At 41.7% G+C, this 25,748-nt stretch overlaps 1 protein-coding gene, 1 long non-coding RNA gene and 1 other non-coding gene across 10 annotated transcripts in view; 2 read left to right on the top strand and 1 right to left on the bottom strand.

The window, feature by feature from the left end:
- LOC111176460 (uncharacterized) overlaps positions 1-25,748 on the top strand; it is a 32,413-nt gene continuing 6,665 nt past the window's right edge. The window contains exons 1-2 of one of the 2 annotated variants that reach the window (XR_002645043.3): positions 831-22,368; positions 25,438-25,646. This is a non-coding gene — a long non-coding RNA (uncharacterized LOC111176460). Of the gene's footprint in view, positions 25,647-25,748 lie in introns of both variants that reach the window. The other variant, XR_016388651.1, reaches the window with a different exon arrangement.
- Positions 1,800-1,872, top strand: TRNAF-GAA (transfer RNA phenylalanine (anticodon GAA)). The gene has a single exon. It is a non-coding gene; the product is annotated as a tRNA-Phe (tRNA).
- TGDS (TDP-glucose 4,6-dehydratase) overlaps positions 19,345-25,748 on the bottom strand; it is a 17,680-nt gene continuing 11,276 nt past the window's right edge. For 4 of the 7 annotated variants that reach the window (XM_022576943.3, XM_022576942.3, XM_022576937.3 and 1 more), the window contains 6 exons: positions 24,459-24,502; positions 23,689-23,854; positions 22,206-22,264; positions 21,368-21,465; positions 21,112-21,183; positions 19,345-20,156 (listed from right to left, as the gene is read on the bottom strand). In XM_022576943.3, coding sequence (XP_022432651.1) covers positions 20,086-20,156; positions 21,112-21,183; positions 21,368-21,465; positions 22,206-22,264; positions 23,689-23,854; positions 24,459-24,502 — 510 coding nt within the window. In that variant the 3' untranslated portion in view covers positions 19,345-20,085. Of the gene's footprint in view, positions 21,184-21,367; positions 21,466-22,205; positions 22,265-23,688; positions 23,855-24,458; positions 24,503-25,748 lie in introns of all 7 variants that reach the window. The other 3 variants (XM_022576941.3, XM_022576940.3, XM_022576939.3) reach the window with 3 other exon arrangements.

The raw sequence follows: 25,748 nt of genomic DNA, 5'->3' as shown, positions 1-25,748 counted from the left end.
CGCCAATGACAAATATTGAGTTGTTAAAAATCTTTTCTCTTGTAGTGAAACTGGTAGAGTTCATTATGTAGCCCCAAGCTGTGACTCTTTTTCATAGTTTATAAGTTGGGTGATCACATCATTGATTTTCCCCTCATTGCAGGATAATTTTAAGAGTGAAAGGGGTGCTACCATGACAGGATTCTAGGAGGTAAACAGGGACTGTCCTGGGCAAACCGGGCTGTGTGACCACCCAGTTAATTCATGACATACGTCATAACACTTATATTCTGAAATCCACTTTTAGTCAATGAATGGTCACTATTACAATGTAGTTTCTCTTATCTTGTAATTTGCTGAAGGATCTTACATTAAATTCTGATAAAAGAAGTTTATTGGTTGTGCTCTTCCTTCTCTTATCTCTCCAGTCCTCTTCCTTCCATTTCCCTTCAGACCCTGGACCTTTTCCTCACCCCTACCCGTACCCCAAATCCCATCAAAACTTAACTTTCCTAGTCATCCAGGTTCAAGCCTTGCCTGCGGTATTTTGAGAATGTGAAAGGTAGTTACATTCACGACACACAAGAAAGGCTGTAAAAGCCCCCTCTTTCCCCATCTCTTTATGTTTGACCCGCACAAGGCAGCTGCTCCAAGTTTCTTCTTCTTCCACTCCAACCCCCCTGCCCCCAAGCCTACACAGAACTTTGTTCATCCCCAAGCTCTCTTTGGTCCCTTTTCCTTCCTTAACCAATGACTTCTTTTAAATCTCAAGCTCTTCTGTTTGGTTATGACGCAACAAAGGAATTCAGAAAGTGACTCTACACCTTAGAGATTGCAAACACTTCCCATGTTCAAAACTTTTTTCTTTTTCTTTCATATTCGTACGCATGCATGCATCCATCCCTCAAAACTGGCTGTGAAACTTCCACTTACTTGGGTGAAAGGTAGGTGAGATTAACACCCCTGCCTTCAGAGAATTACGACTTAATTGGAGAGGGAAAAACAACAACAACAACAGACAATAGGATGTTCGGACATTGCAGAATGTCTGTGCTTGGCAGGTAGTTGGTGCTTCAGAAACATTCGTCAACTGGTGTAGGAAGTAGTATTGACATTGGATGATCGTCCTCAGTGAGCTCGCCAAGCTTTTACGGTGTGCCTATCTGGCTCTGTGCGAAGTGGTGGTGGGAAAGGGAGCATTTCGAGGACCCACGAACACAGGGAGACTGCAGTCCTGCCTCCATGCCCTGGTCCACTTCTTGTCCACCTTAATCGTGAAAAGTGAGAGGTCAGAGCGGGAAGGGCCGACTCCATGGGCAGAGGGCAAGCCAAAGGGACCACCCTGCACGGGGCTCGCGGGGACCAGCTAGGGCAAGACGAATCCACGCCCTGAGGAGCCGCGGAGCCCTGGGGGCAGGGAGTGGTGAGCTAGGGGCGCGCAGGCGTCGCCCCGACGCGCTGCCGCCGTCGCTGCGTTTGACTCCGCTCCGCCGGGCTGCGGGCCGGCCGAACCCCTGCCCCCTCAATCCCGCAGCGGGGACACCGGGTCGTTCACGACGCCTGCTGTCGATGATTAAACCAAAGGTTTGGATTATACTGAAAAACGTAAGTAACGTACAGTGCACTTAGTCATGGCTTGTAAAAAGCAGGCAGAAGAATGTTGATACGGATAACCATTTAAATGTTTTTTTCTTTTCTTTTTAACATATAACCATTTAATAGGACAAGGAAGAAACGCTGTAAGTGATTACTAGGAAAAGACGGAAGGGGCGGACGCGAAGAGTTCAGTGATAGCTTACTCCAAACACAACAAAACAGGCGCCGAAATAGCTCAGTTGGGAGAGCGTTAGACTGAAGATCTAAAGGTCCCTGGTTCGATCCCGGGTTTCGGCAGAGTCTTTCTTTTTCGATTGGAATTTCTCGTAGGATCACCCGTTTAGAGTAACCTGGCTCATTAATTCCACCCCAGGTGAAAACTGGGACTTGAAGGGCGAGCGAGAAGTGGAAACAGCCGTTCTCAGTCACCCCTGGGAAATGTAGCCGCTACTCACGGCTACTTCCGAGGCGCCTACGTCGGAGGCGCTGCTGCGCGTGCGCAGTGGGAAGCGTGGGGGGGCGGGGCCAGAGACGCCCTGCTGGAGATCCGGAAGTGCGGGGTACCGGGCTCACGGCCGGTGGTGAGAGGGGGCAGCGCGCTGGTGCCAAAGGAATAAGGTCTGTGTCGGAGGGCGAGAAACAAAACTTCGTCCCAAATCTCATTCCCAAAGCATCCCAATTTGAAAAGCAAAACCCTGCTGTTTAATCAAATGGTCCCCCTCTGGCCTTGCCCGAGGAGGGAACCGGGCAACTAGGTAGTTTTGGTTAGAAGCGCCCGAAGCGCGGCCCCGGGGGTGGCATAGCCAGGGTTACTTAGACAGTGGGTAAAGGCATGGCACCTTTACAGCTCTGTAAAATTAGTCTTGCATCGCAACAACTTTAATTAGAGTCTAGATCAGTGGTTCGCAAAGTGTGGTCCCAGGACCACCAGCAGTCACGGCTTCACCTGGGAACTACTTGGAAATGCAAATTCCCGCCCGTGCTTCACACCTACTGAATGGGAAACTCTGGGGTGGGCCCAGCCTTAGGTGTTCTAACAAGTCTTCAGGGGTTTCTGAAGCAGTCAAAGTTTGAGAGCCACTTATCTATAGATATTCCTTTCAATGTTTAAAAGAGCCCTTTCCTAAGACCTTTTTTGTGAACAAGCTTTTACCTTGTGCAGTCTTTTGTCCTGCAAGTCTGAAATAAAACTTTGGCACGTGCTCGGAATTAATTTTTCTGAAAATTTTTGCTTTCATGGTGAGTGTGTGTGTTGGTGGTGGGATGTGCTGGGGCATCGACTCTGGTAGCTATCTGTAGGACCCACCCCAAGGCTAACCTAGGCGCTGTGGAGTAAAGAAAATGGAGCCCAGGGGCCTGATTATGTATTGTGTTGGCTCCTGGGAGCTGAGCCACGACCCAGAGGTAGAAATTGAAGGATTAAATTAAATTTAAATTGAATTGAATTGAATTAAAGAAGGAAGAAATTTCAGTCTATTTTGGAGTCACTAGAAAAGGGAAGATTTAGTTTAGTGAGGCGATGAGTTGCTGGTCAGCACATGAGAGACAGTCACTTGTGGGATTTATGCATTAAATCTTGCATATATTCTGCTTCTGTTGGTTTGAAAGGGAAGGCCGCTCACATTTATGAAGTCTCGTGTGCCCTCAGCGTATTAATTCACTCGTCAATTAGACCTCAGTTATGTGCCTCCTGCTATGTGCCAGGCATTATGTGATCTTTGTAACTACCCTATGAAGTTACCTATTATTAGCATCTTCATTTTACACATAATAGTCCTTGTAGGAACGCAAGTATTTAAACATATGTCAGGCATCTAACTTCTGCCCCGTCCTAAATGTTATGAAAAGTTAATAGTTATTGGGATGTTTGTGTGCATAAAAATGAGAATAGTTTTAGGAGGAAATAAAAGCTTTTGCTGGTGAATCAGAAAAGGCTCTATGGGCAAGAAGGTCTTGATTGGGCCCTCTGAGGAAGATTTCTTGGCAAGGGAAAAACCAAACTGGAGTGCAACCAGCCATCCACGTGTTTTGGGTTTTTTTTTCAATTAATTTATTTATTTTTGGCTGCGTTGGGTTTTCGTTGCACGCAGGCTTTCTCTAGTTGCGGCGAGCGGGGGCTACTCTTCATTGCGGTGTGCGGGCTTCTCATTGTGGTGGCTTCTCTTGTTGCAGCGCACAGGCTCTGGGTGCGCGGGCTTCAGTAGTTGCAGCACGTAGGCTTGGTAGTTGTGCCTCACGGGCCCTAGAGCGCAGGCTCAGTAGTTGTGGCATGTGGGCTTAGTTGCTCGGTGGCATGTGGGATCTTCCCCGACCAGGGCTCGAACCCATGTGCCCTGCATCAGCAGGCGGATTCTTAACCACTGCGCCCCCAGGGAAGCCCCATCCACGTGTTTAAATGGGAGGGGAATGGTGTGGGTGCCGGCAGTGAGAGTGACTGTTCATCAGGCAGCCTGAGGCCTGACTACCCCGTGGGCGGACACAACAAGACCACGTATTTGCTATAGGAATAGGGACATTTGTATGCGGGGAGGCTAGAGGCACACACCTGGTTAGATGTCTGAAGAGGTGTTAAAAAACAAATTTTAACTGAGTAAATGTTAAAGATTGTATTGGTTTTCTTCAGAGATTCAGGAATCAAGTGGCATCCCATCTAGGAAATATAAAGGGGCTCTGAGGGGCTGTGCAAAAGACTTAGAGGCAGAAGGAGGCAAGACAAGGAAGTTATTCCAGCCAGCGCTCCGCAACCTTTTTGGCACCAGGGATCAGTTTCCTGGAAGACACTTTTTCCACGGACGGGGAGGGGAGCGGGGGACGTTTCAGGTGGTAATGTGAGTGATGGGGAGTGGCAGATGAAGCCGCTCACCTCCTGCTGTCAGCCCGGTCCCTAACTGGTTGTGGACCGGTAACAGTCTGCAGCCTGGGGGTTGGGGACCCCTGATTCTAGCAGAGAGCTGACTGTTTCAGGCAAGGCCACCTTCCTTTGGGGGGCAAGAGGGGTCTATCAGGAGAATTACCTTTGTTGCGGGGGGTGGGAATTTCTCCCCTACCCCCATTGAGTTCTTGTGGCTGGACTAATAGTAAGATTGGCACAAGACACATTAACAGGAGAAAAAGAAACAAGTTTTAATACATGCTCATAGAGGTCCCATAGAAACGGGACCTAAGAAGTGGCCAAAGCAGGTGACTTTTATATTTTTTAGACAAAGACACAATACATTTGTGAGGAATTGACAGGACAAAGAAACTGAGGCTTTGGGCACTTAATTAGAGAAGAACCTAAGCGGAGTTTGGGCTTGGGGTAGTAAATTAAAGAAGTAACAAGATTTGTTCATATAGGCTTCTTGGTCAAATTCCCTCTCTCTGGTGATAAGGGTGTCCTTCTACTTCCAGATGCAGGGAGGGCACCTTTTACAGGAGAGATATTTTTTTTCCTGCTTCAGGGAGATTTAGGACGGTCAGAGTCCCTCTAGCATCAGCTATTTCTAAAGTAACTTCAAAATAATCAATATGCCATTGAGGCATATTTTGGGGTGGCCTGCCCTGGGCCCCAGCACCTCACTATTGCTGGCCAAGTAATGGCAGACTGATTGGAAGATTACGTTCCTGGGAGAGACTGAAGCTGCAATTAGGTTAGGTATTAAGTCTCAGGTGATGGGGGGCCTAGCACAAGTGACTCCATTTTGGGCCTGGTATCTCTTTCGTAGCAAGGGGAAGAGGAAGGGGATAGTTTGGGCAGACCTCCACTGGACCTGTGTTCGTAAAGGGTTTTGCTGACTATGTGGGTGGGAGGAATGATTAGGAAGAAGGTACGCAGCATTTAAAAAATATATATATTTTATTTAAGAAAATAATTAGATATACACATATATTTTATTTAAAAAATAATTACACATGTACATATATATGTAATTTTTTAACCTTAAGATGTAAAGTCTAAAGGTGTAATCTGATCATGTTTATTGCCTATCACTGACTTGTGACATGCTCTGATGGATGTCAAATGCTGTCAGTCTCCAGGAGTGAAGGCTGAGAAAGACTGAACGTGCATTGTCTCCTAGGAACCCTCTGATGCGGGCAGCTCCAGGACGGCTCTTTATAATTTAGATGGGGTGTTTAGCTCTTTATAACCAAGAGGGGTATAAAGGGTGAAGAGTAAAGTGTGGAGTCAGCCTTTACTTTAGAAAAGAAATGCTTTCAGTGGAAAGAACACTATCAGCATTAAACATTGATAAGAGTTAATGCTCAACCCAGCTCCCTACGAAAGGTTGTGAATATCTCCTCTTACTTCCAGCCATTTATCCTGAGTGGCAGGGGGAAGGCATCTGCTCAAGTCTCCTTGGTGAGCCTTTGGAAAGAAACCTGGGACCTCTGGCTCATCTGACAAATTTCTAAGGTGACATGCAAGCATATTGCTAAATGCCTGTTTATCTCTTAATTATTCCGGATACTGTATTCATTTTAGGTCAGACCTAGGATATAATGAAGCTGTTACAATTGTTATATACAATATAATACTAGATGAGCATTTCATAATTTATTGGGGCCTTTTGTATAATCAATGTGTATGTTCATTAATGCCCATTTTATTAGTCTTAGGTCATATTTCTACTTGTTCACATGTATAGTGGTTTATAGTTGTTTAGTTTCATGTTATATTATTTGTCACATCTCAGACTTATCTGATGTTGGTCAGAAATATAACTCCTGCTGGATTTACCTCCAATTCCAGGAATATATGAATCCTGCACAGTCATCCTTAATAGGTGATGTCGGAAAGGAATACTTTGTTTAAGCGTAGCTCACTTATCTAACTGGAACTCTTGGAGGGTTGTTTGCAGTCCCTAGCTTTTGGAGTGTAATGTTTGAGAGAGGGTCAGCATGCAGCCTGGGAAATGAAGCAGGGCAGTTTGCTGAGGGGTAAGGCTCTTCATAACAGACATCCAGGTCTCATATGAGTTCCATAAGTTGAAAACTTCATATAATGGGTTGTCTTAAAGCAGGCTGTGCAAATATTTGACCATTCACTACCTAAATATATTCTACAGTACATTTGGGGCAACCCCTGCCCCTACATACTTCACTGACTCTCTAGTCCAGAGTATAAAGAATGACCAGAGTTGCCATTTCTGGAGTGCTGTCTATGTGCCAGGCATTCTGGATGAGCACACTTTATACATAATCCCACCAAACTTGTCAATAACTCTTCCGGGTAGGAGGCATAGTTGAATGTGAATTTTTTTAGAAATTACATAGTAGCGCAGTTTGAAAAGCCAGCATAATTCTGAGATGTATTAAAATGGAACGTGAGCCATAATAAAAGAGTAGTTCGTTTATACATTGTGTTACTGAGATCTGTGTTAGAGCATTTTGTTCCGTTTTGATTAACTCAGTTTAAGAGGAAAGAGTTAACAAAGAACAAAAACATGATTAAGGAAGAGGAGATTTCTTTCAAAAGCGACAATAAAAGGATATGAATTAGATTTGCCAAGATAGAAAAGCTGAGGGTAACTTGATTACTGTCTTCACATCATTGTTCTTCCAGAATATATAATTTCCAGGGAGATGCCGGAAGAAGAAATGGGTTTAGATGAAGGTGGGAGAGATTTCTGTTAGATAAAAGGAATTGTGATAAGATACTTGATCTAGTTTTGTGATAGAAAATTGTCTGACCAAGATTGGTTAACCTAGAGAACTGCTGTTGAATAGATTTGTCAGCGTTTAAGAGGACTACTAGCCAAGTCTTGGGATGTAGGGGAGGAAAAAAACTTTTCCCCACTACCCTCCTAGGTTCTGGGCTGGGGACCTGTATATAAGATTGAAAAAAGATTTACAAGAGAAAAACAAACAGATTATTAACATGTGTATTGCGCATACATGTGGAAGTACCCAGTGATGAGTAACTCAAAAGAGTGGCTAGAACTTGGGCGTATATGGCATCTTACAAAAGAACAATGAATTTGTAGAGAAGTAAAAGATGAAGGAAGAAGGCTAAGTTTCCAGGGTGGCAAACTGCAGGAAGGTAAATATACGGGGAAACTAACGGTAAATAAAACTAGTTAGTAAAGTTTGTTACATAGGTTCTTTGGGTGCCAGTTGTGGGCTGATCAGGGTGTACAGTTGTCTCTGAGGATTAACTTCTGGCCTTCCTGGTAGAGGGGGAAGGAGGGACATCTTTACAAATTTATATCCTGCTTTTAGGCAAATAGGGAGGAGGGCAGAGAACTTTTCTTGTATCTGCTTCTTCTCAATTGCCTTTAGCTCGAAATAATCCTTTTACCAAAGTGGCATATTTGGGGTGGCATATTCTGCTATCCTTCAGGCATTTCAAAAAAAATCTCCTAAAAAAGGAATCTCCTGAGATGTGGTTTCTTTGTTGTTATTGTTGCTGCTGAGTTCAGGAAGGAAGAGGGTGGAGTGGAATGAGGTGTGGACATTGCTGGCAGAGACGATAAAAAGTGTGGTGGCCTCAATGGGATGGCTCGTATCTCTTAACCCTAAGTATGTCTAGAAGAAATACCTGTCCCCGCCTCAAAATTTTAAAAAGTACTTTGCATCCTGCGGTAGACAGCCCCCCAGAGAATTACCGTCTGTTTAGAGTCTTCATAATAAATGAAACCATGAGCCTTTCCTGAAAGTTATTGACTCGCATCAAAGATAATTTTATCCATGACAATCTCAGTATTGATGTCTGAAGGTATGTGGTGACCTCTGTAGATAAAATACTCTGACAAAATCACTGTTTTCCCACTATGAACAGACTAACTATAAACTTGGTAACACTGCTCATCTTGTATATAGATGTGGGTGTGTTTTGATGTTTTTTGGGTTTATTTCAGAGTTTCTTGTTTGTTTCTGTTTTCTTTTTAAGCTTGTCTTTTAAAAACTTGGATTTCCTTATTTAACTTCTTAGCAAGTAAACTAATTTTCTTTTCCTCTAAATGCTTTTCTCAGAACAATGTTAGAACAGAAAATAAAAACAACTCAGTAGAGTTTCAGGCAAATCGAAACATGGGGAGGTGAATGCAAGAAGCACGAAAGTGTAAGAGGTGAGCGTTCAGAAAAGAAAATTGCCATCCCATTCTTGATGGCTTTGAATAAAGGGAACAGGACAATGTAAAGCTGGAGTGCCCAAGAATTCGTGGTCATTGTGAAGACCTGTCTTATTGTGTCAAGTGCTTACATAGTAAGGCACACACTTAAATGACCTTGAGGTGCCCTGTTAAAGAGGGGGTGGGGGGCCTGTATCCTGCCAGTCTCTTTCATGACTGCCTGGAGGGAAATTTGATAGGTAAGCAGTAGTCCGCCATGTTAATTATCTAGGAGATGAATATATAGTTACACACATTTACTTGTGTGAAGGTAAATGATGAGGTTGGTGATTTTCTAAAGTCCAGAGATCTGCCTCTGGCATCCCTTCCAGAGTGCAGACAGGGCAGAGCCCCATTCTCTTCACATGCGTGTGGTTCTTCAAAACCTATCCTCCCATAGTCTTTCTTATCTTCATAAAGTCTACATATCGTTGACTCCACTTTTCTAGTGGTCTCCTAACTGGGGAGCCCAGTCCCAAGAAAAATGTCTTTCAGACACGAGGACAACGTGAACAAAAGTTTGTTCTCTTTCTGCTTCCCTTCCCTTCCGGAGCACAGCACATCTATTCTACAACTTCTTCCTTTTTTCTTTCCCATCTTATCTTCTTTTTCAATCTCTCTCCCAACTCAGAGAGTCTATTCTCATATTTAAAAGTTGGGAATTTGAGAAAATGTTTTTAAAAATTTAGTTTTTTTAAAGAATCGATTGTTGAAGTCAGTGGTGAGGAATTGAAAGAAAAAAGGAGGTACACAATGAAAAGTACATCTCGGGTTTAGCTCTGTGCCTAGTCCCCTCTGCAGAGGCCACTATTAGTAGCTTCTAGTGTATCCTTCAGTAAATAATTTTTGTATATACAAGCACGTATGTCTGTATCTCATTTTACACCAACAGTATCATTATGCACACAACTGTAAAGCTGTTTTCTAAAGATGCACATTACTTCTCCTTTTCACATAACACCACACTTTCCCTTCTTCTTTTTCTTTTTTCCTCAAACGACTGTAAAGCTGAGCTGAACTTTCAAACCATATTTAATATCCTATAAAGTATTCCAGATAATCTCACCCAATAGCAGTGATGTTTACATTCCCTAGTTGAGTCGAACTCTAAGGGATTTGAATATTAAATCCATAAACTGTATCTGGATTTGAATGGTCTGATCTCTTATGCTAGGAACAAATATTAACAGAAAAATTTGGTTTTGTTCCTTTTACAAAATGAAGGCCTGATTTGTTGAGTAGTTTCAGCTGTTGAGTAGGCAAGAACGAAGTACGGGTACGCACAGCATAGAAACATCTCCCTTGTAAGCGTTTTCTTAGGTCAAGTTGGTAAATTGCTCGGAGAAAAATATCAGGTGCCTGTTTATTCCACATCTTATTTTGTTAGTGTCTCCTCAGTTCATGGCCATCTTTCGAGTTCTCTCTCAAGCTTTGCCCCCTCTTGAAACCTTTCCCCGCAGACTGAGTTACTGTTGATCTCCCCATTTTGACCGCCCAGTGCACTCTGCACTCACTGGGCATGGGATTCTGTCCCATCTTTCATTACCTGTTTGGAACGTGTGCTCGTTTCCTTATGGCACAATGCCACCTCCTCAGAAAAGGTGGTTTGGACGTCAGGAAGAGATACTTCAGAGTCTCCATGTTCCAGCGGGAACATGTGAGTATTATCGAGGAGTGGGCTCTGAAAGAAGTCATGCGACCGGGAATGGCTGGAGGGATGTGAATTGATTCCCGGACAGGGTGTAGGAGTGCTGGGCTCGCCGAACAAAAGGAAGAGGGCAAAGACAGAGAAGACCAGGCAGGCTGGAGTAGGGGATGTCAAATCCTCCCCCCAGTGGCAGTGGGAGTGACGGCGGAGGGCGGACGGGAAGCTGGGACAGTTGATCTCGACCCTGAAGGCGGGGAATCCTAAGAAGACGGCTTTTATCCCAGACCTCGAGAGAAACGTCAGGAGGGCCTGAATGCAGCTTTATCCTTTTAAATCTGACTTCTCCATCGTGTTCGTGGTAGCAGTGGAGCGCCCGTCACCCTCAACCAACCCGGCTGAAGGATCTGAATTGAGAGTCACTGCAACAGTTTCTGGTTTATAGCCTTGAACTCTCACATTGTAAAAGCAGACGGATGGTGCACCAAAGCCATGTGCTTTTTCCTCTGCTGTGGGTGTAGAGGAGGAACGTGGTCCAGCAGGAGGCGGAGAAGAAGGCTGAAACCGCGGCGCGGGCCGCTGCTCTGTGTACGCACGTGGCGTGGCGGTGGCCAAGAGCACAGCCCCTGCAGGCAGGCTGCCTGGGCCTGAGCTCCGACTCCATCTGTTGGCTGTGTAACGTTCATAGGTTCTAGAACCCTGAGGTTTCAGCTTCCCCGTCTGTAAAATAGACGGCGGTAAAAAATTACTTCTATTATAGGGCTCTTGTGAGAATTAAATGAGGTGATCCACGTACAGTGCTCAGCCTGTGGCACAAGGCATAGACTTCGTGCTCAGTTAGCGCCCCCTGCGGGCCGCTCTCTTCCTTCAGGAATGGGTTCAAGCATCAGCTTTTCCTGGCTCCCTAGGAAATCTTCCATGTTCTTTCCACTTGGTACTTCCCGCACCTTATCTGTTTATCCATCTATATTTCCCGACTGGCTGCTGTCACCTCCTTAAGGTCTCCATCCATTCTATGTATACATAGAGCTGATTCACTCCACTGTACAGCAGAAACTAACACAATATTGTAAAGCAACTATACCCCAATTAAAAAAAGAAAACTACCCATGTGCAAAGCAGAGAGCCCACAGTAGGTGCTCAATGCATGTTTATCCAATGAATGATAATACACCTCCCTTTTCATCCTCTCAGTGGTGACTCATCACCACTGTCATAGCCTCTGACTATACTTTTTATTATGTTCGCTAACAAGAGAATGAACTATTTTGAGGGTCTGGACTGAGATTCCTGTTCCTTTTCTATGCCTTATATCATCCAGCCCTGTGCCAGAAACGTTTTGGGTTCTCAAGAAATGCTTCTTGACATCTATTGATTTGTCAATAAGCAACTCTTTCAGAAGGACTAAAAAGAGTTTGTAGTTAATTTAAAATTCTGGATGATTTTTAGTGTTTTCTTTTCTGTTCATGTTTTAAAATTTTTTTTCCTCTGGCATTATTTAAAAAAGGACGGAAAAAAGGGCTGTAAACCTCCTTCAACATAGGAGAGCAGGAAGCTGGACCTCTGAGTGAGTGCTCCAGAAAGAGAACGGGGTTGTCTTAGCCTAACGGAGACAAGTTGAAGCATTTTGGGACCAGGATCCGCCAGGGCACTAACCCGCATTAATGCAGGTCATAAACCCATGAGCTGGGATCACAGTCACACATTACATGGTTGACAGTCAATAAATGTCTTAACAACAACAATAACATTCTCTTCATCTTTCAAGTCCCTTAAGATGTTCTGACTGCTATTCTTAAGTGGAAGATTTACATAACTTTCTAGATAAACAGGTTTTAGAAAACCTTCCAGATGTAACAGATTAAGAGCTAAATAAAGGTTTTGTGTTCTGAGAGATATAAAGAAAACAAACGGTCCAAACAAATAGAAACATGTCTTAATAATGGAAACGTTTTACTTAATCCACCAATTATGAGCTCATTCATTCTTGTGAGTTATGAGGCTGTGCACGTGTTGGCCTTCAGTAGGTGTGCTTGGGAGGTCCCCTTTTTTTTTTTTGCGGTACGCGGGCCTCTCACGGTTGTGGCCTCTCCCGTTGCGGAGCACAGGCTCCGGACGCGCAGGCTCAGCGGCCATGGCTCACGGGCCCAGCTGCTCCGCAGCACGTGGGATCTTCCCGGACCGGGGCACGAACGCGTATCCCCTGCATCGGCAGGCAGACTCTCAACCACTGCGCCACCAGGGAAGACCTATACTATACATGCTTTTTTATGGGCATGTTTATGCCTTTTGAAGTTCTCTGCGTGTAGAAATAATTTCTATCTTGATGGATAGAAAGTGATTTCTCCAAAACATATATATTAAAGTTATAACTTAGGGGAGAAGTGTAAAAAAGGTAATAGATTGTAAATATCATCCGAATACAGAATTGATCCAAAAGAAGTTAATTTATTTAAAGCCATTAAACCACAAGTCGATAATGACCTTATTGGTTTTTGTTTTTGCTGAATCACAGACATCAATATTAAGCCTCCGGGTATACTTACAAGGCCAGAAACAATTAAGTAAATTATACTCAAGAACAACCTACAGAGCTTTTCCTATGTGTTAATCCAATCCTCCCACATCCATCAAGCAAACGCCTAACTAACCATGTGGATTTTCAACAATGCCCTAAAGGCCAGGAAACTTGGACTCTAGAGCTTGAGTTTCAGAGGTTTGGGCGTTCTTTAAATACCTGTCGGCTTAATTGCTTGTCTCTCGTTTTTTTTTGTTTTGTTTTTTTTGTTTGTTTGTTTGTTTTGCGGTACGCAGGCCTCTCACTGTTGTGGCCTCTCCCGTTGCGGAGCACAGGCTCCGGACGCGCAGGCTCAGCGGCCATGGTTCACGGGCCCAGCCGCTCTGCGGCATGTGGGATTTTCCCGGACCGGGGCACGAACCCGTGTCCCCTGCATTGGCAGGAGGACTCTCAACCACTGCGCCACCAGGGAAGCCCTGTCTCTCGTTTCGGATGAACTGGGCCAGCCTCCCAACTGCATCCCTGCTCCATCTTCCCCCCCCAACCCCTATCCAGTGATTAAGGGGTAAGGCCTGGTTATTAACCCAAAGAAATAAGGCAGAATACACTTAAGTCAGGACTTTCCTAAATCCCTTGTTAATTTAAAAAAAAAGCCAGAACCAAGAAGTACATCAGTCTCTCCCTCTGCCCCACTGAAGATGCCCAAGGTGGTGTTAAGTGACCAGAAAAGGAGGCCACAGAAAAGGAGGCCACAGAGGCACCTGTGCTATTTGGTCCTGTGGCCCTCCAACCTCCCAGGTGCCTCGCACTCTTGACTCTCCCCTGCTTCCATCCACTTCTCTAGTCCTGTTTGTTGTATCCTTACACCCCCAACTCCGTGTCCCAGCATTGGCCACTTCCTGACGCACCTTACTCGGGACGCTTGGCGACAAGTCAGCTCTTCTCTACCCTTCTCCCCTGTCTTCCTTGCACACACAGGCCGGAGTTTCTCTGGAGGACGTTTGTGGGCAGGAGGGATGCAGTGAGAGGGAGAGCTGAGTTTTGCTGCTTCCTGTGCTCAGGATCCCCCAGTGGGAGGCCTCCTGGGACATGTCTCCTCTGTCCTGCAGGTGGAGCTGTCAGGGCACGTCTCCAGGGCTCTCCTAGGTTACAGGGACAGTAAGCAGGGCCCTAACCCCAGATTCTCCCACTCAACTATCCAGCCCCTTTCCATAATTAGCAATTGGAAAATTGACTACACCCAGTTTTCCCCAACGACACAAGGTTGCATAGGATTCAGAAGGCGCTGAAGCTCCATGTGTTCTCACATAGATGGTCCGGTGTCCAGAGCTTCCCTGAGGGACGGGAAGGAACCCACCGCACCACACACAGAAGCGTCCTGTTCAGACTGTTAATCTATTGCCCTTTAATAATGATTGGATGATTGGAAAAAGAAGAATGCTTTGACTTGGGAGTGACTGAGTCTCCCCTGCTTGCCCCGTAAGGAATGTGAGAAGTCAAGTCAAAGTGTTTTTTTCTTGTCTCCACGAGAAATAAACACTGCCATGCAATCACATCGGTGCTTATGTAATAGTTACAAAATGACCTCATTTTGATCACCTGGGACAGCAGCCTCTATCCTATGTGTGAGTCGATAAAAGCCCAGAGAGGCTAATGATTCCCAGTGTCACACAGTCATTTGGTGACAGAGGTGGGACCAGAGCCCTGTTCTGAGCCCCCAGGCCAGGGCTGTCACAATGCACCATGCTTGTCCCTATATTCGACCAGCTTTATTGAAATACGGCAGTTCTTTTAAATCTATGGTCCACATGCACTTTGGGGATGTTGGGTTTTGAGGCAAATGGTCTTCTTGACCTTAGTGCGGAATCTTGCTACTTACACTAACCTGGCCCATTCCCCCAGCACAGGAAGAAATCTTATGCCAATGTTACTCTGAGAATCTTGAGGCCTAATTGCTTTCAATTCACTGTCTCCTGATAAAACTCTGGGTTCAGAAAAGGGCCTGCTAGGAATCATTTATACGTCAGTGTAAATAGAACTCCTGCAGCCAGTTTTTATGGGCCTCCTAGTCCTATAATAACAACGTGCGTAGAATCACCTACGAAGGCTTCTTGCCAAAAACTGTTTGCCCTGAAACTACTCAGGCTTCTAGGTAGACCTAACTTCCAGTTTATAAGAAATTCAGAAAATGGTGAAATAAGTTAGATGACACCATGAAAAAATAACTAGACAAATCTAGAGTATGAGACATTCTCTAAGACATCTGACCTGCTGTCTTTAACATACCAATGTTATGAAAAACAAAATCAAAAAGATGGAGATAGAGCCCTATATTTAAGAGACTAAAAAGACATAACCAAAAGTAATGTGTGGACCTTTATTGGAGCCTGGTACAGGGAAAACAAAACAAAACAAAACAAAGAAAAAACAACCTATAAAGAGAATTTTGGGGATGTAGAGGGGAAAAAAATCTGTTTTCCCTTTACCCATTATTTTAGGTTTCCTGGATGGAAAATTATTCTAACAAAAGACAGATTAACAAGAGAAAAGCAAACAGAAGTTTATTAACCTGTGCATTGCATATACTCATGGAAGTACCCAGTGATGAGTAACTCAAAAAGGTGGTTGGAACTGGGGCTTATATCTTACAAAAGAACAATAAATTTGTAGAGAAGTAACAAGACAAAAGAAAAACACCAAGTTTCTAGGGTAGCAAATTGTGGGAAGGTAAATATATAGATAGGGAAACTAATGGATAAGGGGAACTTATCTTAATAGATAAGACGGGTTAGTGGACCTCCCCGGTGGCGCAGTGGTTAAGAATCTGCCTGCCAGTGCAGGGGACACAGGTTTGAGCCCTGGTCTGGGAAGATCCCACATGCTGCGGAGCAACTAAGCCCGTGTGCCACAACTACTGAGCGTGTGCTCTAGAGCCCGTGAGCCACAACTACTGAGTCCGCGTGCCGCAACTACTGAAGCCTGCGTGCCTAGGGCCCATGCTCCGCAACAAGAGGCCCGTTGCACTGCAATGAAGAGTAGCCCCCACTCACAGCAACTAGAGAAAGCCCACGTGCAGCAACGAAGACCCAACACAGCCAAAAATAAATTTTAAAAAACTGGTTAGTAAAGTTTGTTACGTAGATTTCTCTGGTGCCATTTGTGGGCTGATCAGGGTGTACAGTTGTCTCTGGGGATTAACTTCTGTTAACTTCCTGGTAGGGAGGGAAGGGGGGACATCTTTACAACTTTATGTCCTGCTTTTAAGCAAATAGAGAGACGGCAGAGACTGGTCTGAATTCCATTTCTCCATTCCTCCATCCTAATCACTACTCAATTCTTTATTACCCAGATGCTCTCCCTCTCCCTCACCCCACACTCCACTAAAACGACCCTAGAAAATTTGCCTGCAGCGTGGCTGGAGCAAGTGGGTGCTTTTCAAGTCTTTGCCTTACTGAACTTCAACTGGACACCTGCTTGTTATTATATGTCTGTCCCACTGGCTTCTGTGGTGTTATTTCCTCCTGTTCTCTTCTACTCCTCTATTTTTATTTATTTTTTAAAAACGATTTCCTCTTAATCTTCTCCCTGGCTTCCTTGCCTGCAATTAAAACCTTGGTATTTCTCATGGCTTGCCTATGAATCATGCCGCCCACCATCAACTTTGTCATTTTGTATGTTCTCTTTCGGGTGATTTAAACCCCTCTTAGGGTTTTAATTGCCATTTAACTCCCAAATATGTATCTGTAGATCTCAAACCCTGCCCACCAATTTGAACATCAGATTCATGAGTTTGTTTGCTAAATACTTCCATTTGGATATCCCACAGATCCCTAAAGCTCACCATCTCCCAGATGTGATTTACCATTCTCCACTCTTTCCAATTCGATATTCAAAACCTTAAAATACCCCCCAAGAAAGTGCACCTCCCACGTATCATCAATCAACGAGTTTTTTTAATCTGAAGAGTTCCCACGTCTGTCGCCGATGCTACCTGTTTGCAGTGCTGTGCTTCCGGCCTTATCATCACCAGCCTGATTTACTGCAATAACTTCATAACTTGGATCCCTGCAGTTCAATCTTGCCTTCCTTTAAATTTATCTTTCATACTGTTGCCAGAATGAGCTATCAAACACGTAAAATTCTGCAGTCAAAAAAAATGGCAAAAGATCTCATAATATGTAAAAATGTTCCTGATACACTGCTTAGTGAAAAAGAGCAGGCTCCCAAACAGTACGTCCATTAAGATCCCATTTTGGTTTTTTAAAATGTATATATATGTTCCAAGAAATGAAATGAAGAACATACATCTGAACACTAGCAGGGGTTATCCTCCAGTGGTAGACAACGGCTGGTGTGCGTTTTTTATTGATTTAATTTTCCAAGTGTTCTGTAATGAGCACGTTATTAGTTTTGAAGATAGGAATTAGATAAATCTCACAAATCTAACGATGTCCGATTTCTTCCTTAAGATCCCAAAATAACTCTTTGCTGGCAGAATGAGGTCCAAGCACTTTTTTCATGGCAGACAAGGCCATCCATGACTGGGCCACCACATTTCTCTCTGGCTTCATCTCCCCATATTATAGAGCAGGGTTCTCAAACATTAGTGTGCATCAGAATCACTGGGCCCTCTCCCCAAAGTTTCTGATTCTGTAAGTCTGGGATGGAGTCCAGGAACTTGCAGCTCTAGCAACTGATAAAAATGCTGTTGGTCTAGGTACACATTTTTTAAAATTATTATGCTAAAATATACATTAAAAATGTACCATGTTAACTATTTTTAAGTGTACAATTCTGTGGCAGTAAGTGCATTCAGTGTTGTGCAACCATCACCATTATCCACTTTCAGAACTTTTTCATCATCCCAAACAGAAAGTCTGTACCCATTAAACAATAACTCCCCACTTTCCCCCTCTCCCGCAGGCCCTGGTAAACCTCTATTATCCTTCCTGTGTCTATGAATTTGCCTACTCTAGGTTCTTCATACAAGTGGAATCATACTATTCCACTGTTTGTATGGACCACATCTTATTTATCCATTCATCTGTAGATGTACATACGGGTACTTTCCACCTGGCTATTGTGAATAATGCTGCAGTGAACATTGGTGTACAAGTATACCTGTTTGAGATACGGCTTTCAATTCTTTGGGATATATACCTAGGAGGAGAATTGCTGGATCATATGGTAATTCTATGTTTAAATTTTTGAGGCCCTATCAAACTGATTTCAAACTGGAGATCAGAAGCTCAGAAAAGAGATCCTGGCATAGAGATAAGGAATTGAAATTGGAAAAAGAAAAAAAAAAAAAGATGGTAATTAAAGCGATGAGAGTAGATGACATTTCTCAGGAGGGTTTCTGAGGCTGGCGACTACAGGGATAACTCTTGCAGCGGAGGCGGAATGGAAGCAGATGGCGGCAAGTTGAGTATAGAGCAGGGAGGAAAGGGCAGCTTTCAGAGGGCTCTTGGAGACCAAAAGCTTTCAACTTAGCTGATTTCTTTTCTAAGGTTGTTCTTTTCTTTTTTTTTAATTTTAAGACAATTTTTTTAGAGTTTTAGGTTTATCACAAAATTGAGAGGGAGGTACAGAGATTTCTCATGTACTCCCTTGTCCCTACATATGCATAGTCTCCCTCATTATCAACATCATTCACCAGAATGGTGCTTTTTTTTTTTTAACCAAGGATGAATCCAAATTGACATACCATAATCACCCCAAGGACACAGTTTATCTTAGGGTTCACTCTTGGTGTTATATATACATTCTGTGGGTTTGGATAAATGTAAATTGACATATGGACATCATCATATTATCATATAGAGTATTTTCACTGCCTGAAGGATCACAAAAATATGTGCAAGAACAAATGACACAGAACAAGTGTTTTTATTTTGTCAGCTACCCTCAATGACCAAACTTCACCAAAGACTATTTGCTCTCAGTTGGTCCCATTTTCTGCCTGTAACTTCCTACAGTTGCCTCCCTGAGATCGTACCCCCACTCCCTTCGGCCCTCTCCCCTCTCCATTTTCTCTAGAGCTACAGACTACCTCCAAGAAGCATTTCTTCCCTACACACCTAAGACCAGGGACCATCATTTCAGTCAATGTCACTCAACTCTAGTCCCTGGGCCTCACACTGAGCCCAGCTCTGGCTCAATCTATTTCGACACATAGCAGAATTCTGCAATTACAGTGTTCGGCCTCAGTTTGTGTTTCACTCCTGTTTGGCAAATCCCCTTACTAATTTTCAATCTGCTTACTACACTTTTCCCAGTCTCCACATGCCCCAGGCCCTTATGCCACTCCTATCGCCCTCCTTCAACCACCTCTGAGTTAATAACCTTGCTTCCTACTCCACAGAGAAAACAAGGCACCAGTCACACACTGAGGCCAGAAAGCTGGGCATAGTCTTTGACCCTTTCCCTTTTCTGAATGTAATATCCAATCAGTTACCTTTTCAAATCATCTTAAAGTCTTTAGGGAAGAGAGGAACTAAAAATACATGATAATCAAATATTTAAAAAAATTTTTTACAGCAAAACAAAAACATACATTACTTTTAAAAAAGCCACATAATACATTAATAAAGTGTTGATAATTTTATAAATAAAATCATTTTAAACAGTAAATACATGATAAAATTTCTCTGATACAAGATTACTTACATAGTTCAATGACCAATTTTGAAAATATAAAAACGACATCCTTCTTTTAAAAAATATTTAACTTAATTGTACAAAATTATCAAATAAAAAGTGCTAGATATGCTTCCATTTGTTCCATTTTTAAAGCAATTGTAGCACATCAGACCTTAAAAAGATAAATTAGGGCAAAAGGCTCATCCTATACTGCCTAAAAAACTTCAGAGACTGTCTAGGCAGTGGGAAAGGATGGGAAGCTGAGTTCAGTGCCAGCGAAGGCTGTCATCTGCCCAGAGCTATTACCTGTCCTTGTTCTCAGAACCAGGAGATTCCTCCTTCCTGGCCACACCTACAGAAGAGTCTTTCTATGCTTACTGGTTCCTACTTTTTAGGAGAAAAGGTTTCTGAGAGAATTTTGATATTTAAATCCTATGCTAATACTGAACCTCTTCTAAAGACTGAGGCATTTTACATTTGAATTTTATACAAAAAGTCATAATCTAATTCCAAATGAAAAGAGGACACTTCATTTGGTCGCTTGATTTCATATCATTTGTTGAGGTAGGATAAGTTTCTTCTTTCTCTGAAAACTGTCCCAACTATACACACGGTGGTTATACTGGAAAGGGTTCTAATGCCTTTTCTGCATTCTTCCAGTTGTGAAAATTCTCTCTGTACCACTCAACTGATAAAAAGACAAAAATAAAAAACTAAACATCAGTTAACCAATATTTACTGAGTCCCTGCTAAGTAAGAAAAGCCTTGCCCGTCAGCTAACGTGTAGGCAAGTATTGCCTAATGACGAAAACAATTTGATTTTGAACTAACCAATGATGTTAATCAGAAGCTATTTCATCACCTGAAAACGTAGATTTAAAAATCAACAATTTTTTTCTTTTTAACTTCAAAAGTCCTTCAATACTGAATTTGCTGGTACAAGTATTAAAACATTCGAATTTTAGGGAATTCAGGGGGAAAGGGAGATAAGTCACTGGTACTGAGTTTAAAGTCATAGGAAAAAAAGTGTAGTATTTTGTTCATGTAAACATCACAATACTGCATGATAGGCACAGTGAGATGATGTCAACTTCCTTTTGTTAATATGTAAAATTATTTTATGTTGCTATCCTATTAAAGTTTTTTTAGTTGAAAAATAATAAATTATCTTTGAATTTGCTTTTATTTTTTTGGCTGCGCTGTGTGCGCAGCTTACAAAATCTTAGTTTCCTGACCGGGGCCCACAGCAGTGAAAGCACGGAGTCCTAACCACTGGACCACCAGGGAAGTCCCTGAATTTGCTTTTTCAAATTCAACACAAATATTTTGTATGTCAAGCTCTGAACTGAGACTTTTTCCTACACTTGGGTATCTTTTCTCTTGAGTACATTTCTAAACAGAATTTAACATATATGCACAGACTATATATACACTTATTTTAATAGCTATTTCTGCACATACTAAATTTGCTTCCTATTTGTTTCAGTATAAAAAGACTCAAGACGCTCAAAGACGGCAACTGTCTCTATTTCACCAAATCTCAGATGCCTGCTCTTAAGATGGACCATTACTTTACATATTAGTAAGAAAGAAAAAAAGGTGAAATGATAATTATAAGACACTAGCAATTGTAAAACACATACCTCTCAAGGATGTGAGAAAATGAGCATCCAACGAAATAGGCATCTGATAAATGCTAGCAAGACAAAGGACACCTAATCGGAAGTTAGTCTATAATTCAGGATACTTAACCACTAACGTCAGAAATACATTAAATGTAAAAATTTGAAAAGTGAAAGTGATTCACCACAACACTGTCTGTAGCGTCCTAAAATAAATTAGTGCCTTAAAATTTTTCTGATTCTCCCCCTCCCCGCAAATGATCAATTCATAACATACTTGTTTTCTTTATTCCTTCTTTCCAAGGCACTTTAGGTCTCCATCCTAAGCCATGTATTTTTTCTGATTTCATTGGATATCTCATGTCATTGGTAGGTCTTGGAAAACAAAACAGATTTAAAATGATACTGTGGATATAAATTTACAAATGTATTTATTTTTGGCCCTGCTGCATGGCTTGAGGGATCTTCGTTCCCAGACTAGGGATTGAACTCAGGCCCTCGGCAGTGAAAGCGTGGAGTCCTAACCACTGGACCACCAGGAAATTCCCTATTTACAAACTTAAATATTGAGAGAAATAATGTGTGTCCATAATTCAAATTTTCTCTCAAAAAATTCTCCCTGCTGACACACTTATATATTTGTAAAATAAAGTATATGTTAAAAATCCTCTATAACCCAGAAGCCTAACCCTCTCTGTGGCTTACCCTTTTCTCATTTCAACCACAATCTAGGTATGAATGCAATGTGTCATACCTAAATGTTTGATGAATGAATGAATAAATACACATAAACTTGTTAGGACTCATGTTCCATGCCCTGGGTCTGGTAGTTTATATACATTATAAATTTTAAAATACTTCCATAGGCAAGATATTATTATCCCTATTTCACACTCAAGGAAATCTCAGACTTGGAAAGGGTAAATAACTTTCTTTAAGTCACACAGCTAATAATAATGCTACAGTTTATTGTTATGACATTTATTATCAGGAAAAAACATTCTAGCAGAAAACTCAAAAAAGGTAAACTTTTCTGGCTAAGTCCATACATTTTAAAATCTTATAAGTACCTAAGATTTCACAACCTTTCCCCGATATTTTAACTTGTTACTCACCTATCATTAACATAATCAACCCAGTTTTCCATTTCAGACTCTGAATTGGTCTCTTTGATCTGTCAAAATGGAGAAGACCTTCCAGTCAAATTATAAAGTGAGACCAGAAAATGGTATTCAACAACTGATTCAAAAGACAAGAAAAACAACCTCCTCCAAGTGGGTAAGACAGCTAAGACGAATAGCATTTTATTAACACTTTCCATACTTTATAACCTGAATTCCATCTGAAGCTCAGAGAGAATACACATTATATAAACTATAGGAGAAAATGAATTTTTTTGGCTTTTGGTTATTACTCAGTGTGATATTGCGATTTAAAATAAGAAATATATATTTGGTGTTCATCCCTGCTCCTGGCACAGAGTTCCTAAAACCTTTGGAACTTCCTGGTGATGAGAGATAAAGGTGTCTTTTGCTGTTCATAAGTTCCTTTCAACCACACCAGAGTTCAGGTTAATACGTGATTTTTGGAAAGTACCTAAGGATGAAGACTGCTTGCCAAGGGAACCAACCATGTGATTGGAGAGACGGAACTCAGCCTCCCTGCCCCCACCTCCAGGGAGGGGAAGGGGACCAGAAGTGGAACTAATCGTCAGTGGCCATGACTCAATCAATCATGCCTACTTAATGAAGCCTCCATAAAAACCCAAGAGGAGAGCTTCCAGGCTGCTGAACACACGGAGGTGCTGGGAAGGTGGCACACCCGGAGAGGGCAGGAAGCTCCACACCCTTTCCCTCACGTCTTGCCCTATGCATCTCCTCCATCCTTTGTAATAAACTGGTAATCTAGTGGGTAAACTGTTTTCCTAAATTCTGTGAGGCCCTGTTGCAAATTACGTCAGACTTATACCTCGTTGATCAAAAGCACAGGTGACAGCCAGGTCTTGGGGTTGACATGTGAAGTGAGGGCAGTCTTGTGAGACTGAGCCCTTAACCTGTGGGATCTGACACCATCTCCAGATAGATAATGTCAGAACTGAGTTAAATAGTAGGACACCGAGCTGGTGTCTGAGAATTGCTGGGCGTGGAAAACTCACACGTTTGGAGGACAGAGTGTTCTGTGAGTAGTGTAAAGGAAAACAAGTTTTCCATTCGTTCAGTCGCTCTTTTTACTGAATCCTGAGATTTATAATCGATGCTCACTAGTACATAAAAACACTCATAACTATTAATCTATATATCAGTGTTCCTTGATTCTAGGACACACAATTTAACATTCGATTTTCTGAAACTGAATATGTCTTACAATGGGTATGCACATTTAACGTTGTGGAACTGTTTTCCTGAAAAACTGCGACTAAATGAGTGATGCAGTTTCAAATAATGACACATCTCTGCATACATATGGAATTATGAAGTTCTTTTTTTTACCGGTTCACTTTTCAAAGGTGTAAATTGTTGATTTTGACAAAATTAGTGATTACTGCCACTAATTTAGTGACCATTTTGAAAATACTACCCTTTTATAATATATACATACCAGTTGTATTAGTTCTTTGGCAAGCTGGAGAACTGACATTTCAAAATTGGTTCCAATGTTATAAATTTCACCGGGTTTTCCCTTTTTGAGGACAGTGAGAAATGCTTCTACTACATCAGTAGCATAAAGGAAGTTTCTTGTTTGAAGCCCTGATCCATGAATGCAGCTAAAAAGGTGAAATGAAAGGGAATCATAAAGTGTAAAAAAAAAAGTAAGCTCTCCCAAACCAGGGTAAGGCAATGATTGGGTACAATTCCAGAGAAGGCAATTCCCATGAAGATCCTAGACATCTCTTACTGAAAATACAAATTCTCATGACTTCCAGATTTTATCCATAATTCTTAACTGACCTCCAAACCCACTGTGGGTGCTCACTAGGAAAGCGGCAAACATGTAAGTGACCCCTGCAGAAATATTTATTCATCAATTTTATACCTTAAGGTCACTTTGAAGACTATCTACAGTTCAGTTAAATCTTTTGAAAAAGTAAAATTATGTAAAGATAGATGACAAATTTTAACGCTATAACTCAAAGTTTTAGGATGGATTATTTAAGAATTAAAATTATCTTAGTAATTAAATTATAAAGATGAATTATACTTTACAATTATTGTTTAAACTATTACACTGACTGTAGAAGGAATTCTTAAATTTGTTGGGACATTAAATCCTAAGGCCTCCAACTCTAACACTTTATGATTTTCAAGAAACACTGACACTAAATACTCTAGCATACCAGAAAAACATGGGTACAAAGGTAAATAACATACCATTTCCTGTTGTGTTGAAGTAAAGATATAAATTTTGGAATAACCTAAAAGAATATTTAAATTATCATTTCAGACTTTGGAAATTCATTCATTAATATAAACCTGAACTCATCGTAAGATTAAAAGATTATTATTGCTAAGAAATACACTTATGGGCAAATTCTAATTCTTATCAGGAGTTCAAGAAACACTTATTATAATTTTGATAAGTAAAAGAACTGTAAGATCATTTCCTATTTCACAAATACGAGTTATTTGCTAGATAAAAATGAAGATAAAATGATATAAATAGTGAAAAAGTTCAGAAGAAATCTTCCTGAACAGTTTTCTCTCACTGCAAGCTCACTTTTGTGTTGATTTCATACGAGCAGGAATCATATACTTTTTACTTTACATACAGTACTTATTCAATAAGTGCTTGTGAAATTAATAAAAAGTAATTCCAGTGCCACTGGATTCAAAGAAAATTTGTGTCAAACACGGTGATAAGAAATTATTAAATTTATATTAAGTGTTAAAAAATTAAGCCAAATATATATTAATATCAGCAGATCATGATCTGGCCCTTTCCTTTGGGCAGACAGATCAAGGCAACCAGCGGCTAAGAAGTGAGAAAACCCAGCTCTAAATTTAGGCAGTGAGATATATGTATAACTGATTCACTCTGCTGTACACCTGAACCTAACACAACGTTGTAAATCAACTATACGCCGATACAAATTTTAATAAATAAATAAATAAGTAAATTTAGGCAGTGAGACTAGTAGTTACTTAACATCGGGCTTAATGATACAGAATCAACCACACACATTTTCCGCCTTTTAACTACATTTCTTTATTTGCTAAACTACTTTCTGGATGACATTCAGGCCTGCAACAGTACAGAGGAGTTGGGGAACAGCTAATCGGCTGCCTTTAAGACAAGTTTATGTACAAGCTTCTGCATCACTCTCTAACTAGTGTCTACGTTTCTGTACAGCCTGACATATGGTCTGACTGCATACTAGGAAGGAGTCTTCACTGGTGTGACAGCAGTGATGGGAGTACTCTATAGTGTTTTAGAATCCTGCAAAGTACAAGGCATTTCACATACATCATCTCACTGGACTCTTCAAAATCCTTCCTAAGTATTATCATTACCCGTCGATTTAAAGACAATGCTCAAAGGACCTAAGGTCATCCCAGCTGGTGAGTATCAAGTTGAGACTTAAACTCAAGTTTTCAAACTCTAAACATGATGAGATTTGTATGTGGCCTATAAAGTATTTATAATTACGGTTAATTGCAACA

The sequence above is a fragment of the Delphinapterus leucas genome, chromosome 18 (assembly GCF_059928025.1).
Source record: "Delphinapterus leucas isolate spDelLeu-1000000601 "Yukka" chromosome 18, BTC_Dleu_Yukka2, whole genome shotgun sequence".
Classification (NCBI taxonomy): domain Eukaryota; kingdom Metazoa; phylum Chordata; class Mammalia; order Artiodactyla; family Monodontidae; genus Delphinapterus; species Delphinapterus leucas.
The sequence above is the reverse complement of the archived record's forward strand: the minus strand, read 5'-3'. Positions and strand labels throughout refer to the sequence as shown.